General features: G+C 38.2%; 1 protein-coding gene across 1 annotated transcript in view; it reads left to right on the plus strand.

Moving 5' to 3' along the window:
• Positions 1–7,767, plus strand: part of SI (sucrase-isomaltase (alpha-glucosidase)) — a 110,761-nt gene that overhangs the window by 92,802 nt on the left and 10,192 nt on the right. Inside the window, exons 39-42 of the mRNA XM_006891503.1 lie at positions 554–702; positions 2,505–2,589; positions 2,684–2,740; positions 3,885–4,009. Coding sequence (XP_006891565.1) covers positions 554–702; positions 2,505–2,589; positions 2,684–2,740; positions 3,885–4,009 — 416 coding nt within the window. The remainder of the gene's footprint in view (positions 1–553; positions 703–2,504; positions 2,590–2,683; positions 2,741–3,884; positions 4,010–7,767) is intronic.

The raw sequence follows: 7,767 nt of genomic DNA on the forward strand, positions 1-7,767 counted from the left end.
TGCTATGAGTCAAACTTGACTTGATGGCACCTAACAGTAACAACAGATTTTTAACATCACTGTTATCCCTGTATTTGAGAATATATTGATGTCATTTATTAAAAATTAACTACCCTTTATATGCTTTTACCTACATTTTGTCAACTCCAGGCTCAATTAAATATTCAAGGGGACAACATGACTTTCAGATTTTTCTTATTAAAAGGTTGCTTGCATGAACTGAATTGCTAACTCAAAGACCAGCTATTCAAATTCACCAGCTGTTTCATAGGAGAAAGATGTACAAGTTCTCTTGTGTGATTTGTAGCCTCCGAAAAGCCTCCAGAGAGTCGTCTATAAGTTGGTTCTGGATCAATAGTAAAACACCATCAACATAATAGAGAATGAATCCTTTATCATTGTTTGAAAATATTACAGTAGTCTGTGACAATGCACTAGCATGATGTTTTTAAGATTCATTCTCCAAAAGTCTATGTGAACAGTAGGAATTAAGGGGGAAAAAATGTAAACTAACTCCTGATTATGAAACATTTTTTATTTGGTTTTGTTTCAGAGGCAAGATCCTGCTTCGTGGAACGAAACTTTTTCTACTATGTCAAGGAATGTTCTAAATATTAGATACACTCTATTGCCCTATTTCTATACTCAAATGCATGAAATCCATGCTCATGGCGGCACTGTGATTAGACCTCTTATGCATGAGTAAGTTGAAAGTTTTGAGGGGTTTTTGTGTGTTTTGCTTAATATGGGGAGATGTTTTTAATTTAATTTATTCAATAACTTCATACAAGTAAATATATAGAATGAGAATTTCCTGATACAAATTGAGCCTATAATTAGCTTACACGTAAGAGACTAATAAATATTATATAATAATACTTGTAAATCAGTTTCTATAAATCAAGCATTCTTACCTATAAGAACATCTACAATGCCTTCTGTTATTTCACTGAATATTTTGAAAAATATGCAACGGCAAGTAATATCTATGTACAATATTCAAAGTCATTCACACGTACAGTAATTAAGTAAATATAGGTAAGTACTTGACTGAAGAGGATTATCTTACCTCTTCTTGGAAATAAGCTAATCACAAACTCAAGAGAAATTATCTTGCTCTTAGAAATTTTAGAATCACTCAAACTTCTATATCACAAAATTAGGAAAATTCAATTCCATGGAATGTATTAAGCAGATACCTTCTGTAAGTGTTATACTATAAACAAAAAAAAAATCAGTATAAAACAATCACAGACAATTCCTTAATCGAATACCCCCAGTATACTCAGTATCTAGGAAAAGTTATTTTTTGGAGAGGGACATCATGCTTGGAAATGGAGAGTGACAGAGAAAGAAAGGAAGAACCACAACCACGTGGGTTGATACAGTGACTGTGGCAAAGTGTTTGAGTGTGTCAGACATTGTGGGGATGGCACAAGATAGAACAGGGTTCAGACTGATTGTTCATAGAATCGCTATGATTCATACTCAATTTGTTGGCACCTTTCAAACTACAACATGTTACTCAACTAGGTGGCTTGAGGTAGTGATTGTAGCAATGGGTTCAAATGTGTCAGTGATTTTGAGGCTGGCACAGGACAGGACAAGGTTCAGATTTCTTATTCAGAGGCTCACTATGACTCTTACTCATCTTGATAGCACCTAACAACAATAGTATACTTACTTCTTTGTGTACTCTTGATTCCCCACTAATTGAATGAGGAACATTTCTTCCTGTTAGATCTGAAATTGCCACATGTAGAATTCAACTCAAGGGCGACCACTATCTAGACCTTAATTAACTTTAAGAAAAATTTATTAAAATCAGATCTATTTCAAACACTTTAACTCCAAATTTACAAATGTCTTGGGATGTGTAAAACAGTAGAAATATATTAAAATTGCCTATGTAATGACTTCAAGTACTTTAAACATATTCTTTTCAGAATTATCAAGTAAAAATTCTTTTAGTTTTTTTTCATGATTCTCTTCTAAGGAGTTTATAATTTTACTTCTTAGTTTGTTACTTATATGTGAGAAAAACCTTTAATTCTTTAGTTCTCTTTCAAGAAACTATTTTTTTAGGTCCATTATATTTCTTTTTATTTTGTCAGGAAATTTAGTCATGGACAAGATTTATCCTCGTCTATTATTACTACACATTGAATTATGAGTGACAGAATTGTCTGAGTTTTAGAGTTTGGTTTTTATTTCTTTTGCACAAAAATGCAGTTTGACAAATTATTTCATAGTATCAGATAGAGAGACTTCCTTTTTGTTATGTGACATTGATTACAACTGATAGCACTCTCTAGTCAATGGCTCTGAAATGTGTCCTCTCCTGAGCCAACCTCACTATCTATGACACACTTGAGACCATTGTCACAGTTCCTGTGCCAATCCTTCTCATCCAGACTTTTCTTCTCTGTGGAGACCATCTACCTTTCCAAGCAGAGACAGACTGTTTTGATTGAATTTGACTATTTGCATTTCTTTCTGTCAAGGTTCTTTAATGAAAGGGAAACATGGGATATATTCAAGCAGTTTCTGTGGGGCCCGGCATTTATGGTTACTCCCGTAATGGAATTTGTAAGTACTAAAATGAATGATTTTCTTAAACAAATGTTTTGTGTGTTTTTTTTTTGTTTGTATGTATTTTTATTTCTGTATCTTTACATTTCAGGGTAGTGATAGAGTCTACGGCTATGTCCCTAATGCACGATGGTTTGATTATCATACAGTAAGTACTGAGGAAATTGTGGTGACTTGATAAAACAGGTGCTGGTAGCAATGTAATCATATCTTTTTCATAAATGATGTGTTTGGATTTTGTATATTCAAAGAATCACAGATATTTCCTTCTAATTAGGCTGAATTGAATTAATACATAGTGAGAGAGTGAGTTAATTTATTTAAGGGAGCTTTTGTGGCCTAGTGATAAGAAGCTGCAGTTCCAAAGGCAAGTGATTCAAACTGATTAGTGTTTCCATGAGAGAAGGTCAGGCAATCTCTTTACTTTCAATTTAATGCCTCTGAAAACCTGCTTAGAGTCAGACATGAGTTGGGGTCTGATGCAACAGCACATATAACAACAATACCCTAGTTAATTAAGGAGCCTGGACAGTGTGTAATGTGTCAGCTGTCAACCAAAAGGTCAGAGGCTTGAATCTATCAATTGTTTTGCAATAAAAAGATGGACAGTCTTGTCCTATAAGGAGCTGACTCCATAGCAGTTGGGTTTGGTGTATATTAACTGTGTTGTCAATGGTCTGTTTACGTACACATAGCAAGACCATCGTACTTTATGAGACCTGTAAAATCATCATTACGATGGACGCAACCCTTTTTTTAAAAAACCATGCATGTGGCAAATCAGTTTTTTGACTTTTCCAAAACCTACAAATTTAGTGTATGCTAATATCACCCTCAAAACGGAATCATACATTACCTTCTTTCTCCTAACATGATGCTCAGAAATGTGGAGGGTCGGGGAAGGAGAGGAAGACCCTCAACCAGGCGCATTGACACGGTGACTGCTGCAGTGGGATCTTGTGTATCTGGAAGAGTGAGGATGGCACAGGACAGGACAGGGTTCAGATCTATTGTTCATAGGGTTGCTAGGGGTCATACTCAACTCGATGAATCTAACAACAACAAAATACAGGAAGAAAAAGTTGCGTTTGAAGTAATTATAAAATCAAATACTTAGGTTGTATTTTAAAACAACAGGGTTTCCTGAATAAGTGTTTGAAGTTTTTATTTCTAATTGACTATAGAATTATTTGATTATGAAGTGCATTCCTCAAGGAAGCAGGTGTATTAAGGTTGCTGATGATTCCCTATCTTGCTAGCTTCATTTTTCTTTCCAACGTTCTCATTTCCAGGGCTCTGATATTCATATTAGAGGACAGTTCAATACCTTTGCTGCTCCATGGGATTACATAAATCTGCACGTCCGTGGTGGACACATCTTGCCATGCCAACAACCAGCTAATAACACATTTTACAGGTAAATGATGTATTCTGAGATTCACTTTTAGGTACTGAGATACATCATGCAAGAATTGGCAAAAACTGGTAAGGGCCTGAGATTTTAATACAGATTAACGGTTTAGCTGACTCACAGTTTCATGGATGTTGGATCAAGAACAAAGGACTTGACTTATCACACACAAAATTGAACTAAGTTTTGTTTAAGTTTCCTTGTCACGTAAGTTATACAAGGATGTTTCATATGCAGTAGGATTTGAGTCATAACTGAGAAACCTCAAATATATTAGAATACCTTGTTGTTGTTGTTATGTGCCGTCGAGTCGCTTGCAACTCATAGCGACCCTATGTACGACAGCCCTAAACTCCGCTCTGTCCTGTGACAATCGCACTGTCTCTGACACTCCCATCCCAATTATCCCAGTCACTGAATCAATCCACCTCATAGAGGGTCTTCCACTCCTGTGCTGTCCCTCCACCCTCCCAAGCATAATGTCCCTCTCTAAGGACCGGTCTCTCCTCACAACATGTCCAAAGTATGTTAGACGGAGCCTCAGAATCCTTGCCTCCAAGGAGCCACCCGGTTTAACCCTTTCCAGGACAAATCTGTTTGTTTTCCTAGCAGTCCATGGTATTCTCAGTACTCTTCTCCAGCACCACAGCTCAAAGGCATCAATTCTCCTTCTGTCCTCCTTGGTCATTGTCCACCTCTCTGATGCATAACAAGTGATTGCGAAGACCATGGCCTGTATCAGACGCACCTTAGTCTCCAGAGAGACACCATTGCTCTTCAGTACTCTGGAGAGGTCCCTAACAGCAGACTTTCCCATGGCAATGCGCCTTCTAATTTCCTGACTGCTGGTGCCAAGACTGTTGACTGTGGAGCCAAGCAAACTAAAGCTGTGAACAATCCCAATCTCTTCACCATCCATCCTGATGCTGCCAATTGGTCCAGTGGTGAGAATCTTTGTCTTCTTGACATTGAGCCTCAATCCGTATTGTAGGCTGGAGTCCTTGACCCTCTGCAGCAGGCGCTTCAGGTCCTCTTCAGTTTCAGCAAGCAGGGTTGTGTCATCCGCATAACGCAGATTGTTGATAAATCGTCCACCAATCCTGACCCCACATTTCTCCTCATAGAGCCCAGCCTCCCGGATAATCTGTTCTGCATATAGGTTGAAAAGGTATGGAGATAGGATGCATCCCTGGTGTACGCCCTTCCCAATTTTGAACCATGCAGTGTTCCCTTGCTCTGTTCTGACGACTGCCTCCTGGTCCAAGGATAAGTTTCGCATTAGAAGGATCAAGTGTTCTGGGATTCCCATTCTTCTCAGAGTCAACCATAGTTTGTTATGATCTACACAGTCAAATGCTTTTGCATAGTCAATGAAGCACAGATAGACATTCCTCTGGTATTCCCTGCTTTCAGCCAAGATCCATCCAACATCAGCTACAATATCCCTAGTACCACGACCCCTTCTAAACCCAGCCTGGACTTCTGGTAGTTCTCTGTTGATGTGCTGTTCCAGTCGTTTTTGGATAATCTTCAGTAAAATCTTGCTTGCATGTGAAATCAGTGAGATTTTTCTGTAGTTTCCACATTCTGTTGGGTCACCTTTTTTTGGGATAGGAACGAATATCGATCTCTTCCAGTCAGTTGGCCAAGTGGTTGTTCTCCAGATTTCTTGGCACAACTTGTGTAGGCATTTATTGATCTTCTTTGTTTTGATGGAATATTTTACTATACTGGATGGTGGAAAACAAAACAAAAAGCCTTTAACAAAAACATTGCTCTCTACTTTATAGTCTTCCAATAATCTTTGCTAAAAAAGTTTTAAAAATTACAGATCTTACGAAAAGTTACCAGTGCCTCTGCTTGCAAGAAATGCAGGAAATTTACAGAAAATTTTCATCCTAGAAGATATCTTCTCTAAAGTAGGAAAATGGTCCAGAAACAAAATATAAATGAAAACTACATAGTTTCCAATTCCAGCTCTCTGAACATTCTATCATAATACCTTTCTTTGTTCTCTTGAGCTGCTTTCTGAAATCTTCAGTATGTTTTCCCTTTGTTTTGGCTTCTCGGTGGTCTAGTGCAATATTTAATGGCTCTTTTGACATCCATCCTGGACCTTTCTTTCTCCTCTGTGTTTGTAATGACCTTTTGCTTTCTTCATGGATGATATCCTTTATATCATTAAACAACTTATTTGGAGGACAGCAGTCTGGCCAATTCATTGGAAGAGATCCATATTTGTTCCCATTCCCAAGAAAGGTGATGCAACAGAAGGTGGAAATGATCTAATAATATCATTAATATCACTTGCAAACGAAATACTACTGATGTTCATCCCAAAACAGCTAGAATAGTATATAGATACAGAAGTGTCAGAGGTTCCAGCAAGGTTTAGAAGAGGTAGTGGCACTAGAGATATTATTACTGGTGTCAGATGGATCCTGGCTGAAAGTAAAGAATTCCAGAATGATGTCTATTTGTGCTTTATTGACTATGCAAAGACATCTGACAGTGTGGATCACAACAAGTTGTAGTTGACATTGAGAAAAATGAGAGTGCCAGAACAATTAATTGTGCTCATGTGAAATTTATATCAGGACTATGAAGCTGTTGTATAATCAGAACAGGGAAATACTACTGCATAGTTTAAAATTAAGGAAGGTGTGCATCAGGGTTGTATACGTTTTCCATGCCTATTCAGTCTGTATTCTGAGCAAATTATTCAAGAAGCTGCACTCTATGAGAAGGAATATGACATGAGGATTGGAGGGAGTCTCATCAATAATCTGCATTATGCAGGTGACACAACTTAACTTACTGAATGTGAAGAGGACTTGAAGCACTTGTTGCAGAAGATCAAAGCATGCAGCCTTCCTTATGGAATGTATCTCAGTGTCAAAGATTTTCTTGTTTCTACTACTGGACTGATAGATAGCATCATGATGGATGGATGGATGGATGGATGGATGGATGGATGGATGGATGAAAGGAAGGAGGGAGGGACAAAGGGAGGGAAGAAGGGGTGGATGGCTGGCTGGCTGGCTGGATGGATGGATGGATAAGAGATTGACGTTGTCAACACTTCATTTTACTTGGATCCACAATTAACACCCTTGGTACCAGCACTCAGGAAATCTGGAGACTTAAATGTACGGGGAAAGTCTGCAGTTAGGAACCTCTCCAATCTACTGAGAAGCAATGATGTCAGTTTGAAGACTAAAGTGAATCTCGTACAGGTCAAGGTCTTTCTAGTCATTTGCTATGTATCTGATAGCTGGAAAATGAATAGGGATGACAGAAGAATTGATGCTTTTGAGCTGTGGTGTTGGAGAAGAGCACTTAGTGTCTCGTGGACTGGCAAAAAAACCCAAAGAAATGTCTTGGATTGGGTATAACTGGAGTACTCTTAGGAAGCAAGGATGATAAGGCTTCCCTCACATACTTCAGACATATTACCAGGAGGGTCTATTCCTTGAAGAGGGACATGATTTGGGGGAAGGTGGATGGAGTATGTAGGAGAGGAAGACCCTGAATCAGGTGGATTGACATGGAGACTGCAGCAATGGGTTCTATTGTGTCAAGAAGTGTGAAGATGGCACAGGATAAGACAGGTTTCAGATTTATTGTTCATAAGGTCACTAAGAGTCATAGTCAGCTCGACAGCACCTAACAACAAACTAACACAATAACAATAACAACAAGTTGTTGTTATGTGCCATTGAGTCGCTTGCGACTCATAGCGACCTTATGTACAACAGCCCTAA

The sequence above is a fragment of the Elephantulus edwardii genome, unplaced genomic scaffold, assembly GCF_000299155.1.
Source record: "Elephantulus edwardii isolate Elephantulus edwardi_28Jun2011 unplaced genomic scaffold, EleEdw1.0 scaffold00098, whole genome shotgun sequence".
Lineage (NCBI taxonomy): Eukaryota > Metazoa > Chordata > Mammalia > Macroscelidea > Macroscelididae > Elephantulus > Elephantulus edwardii.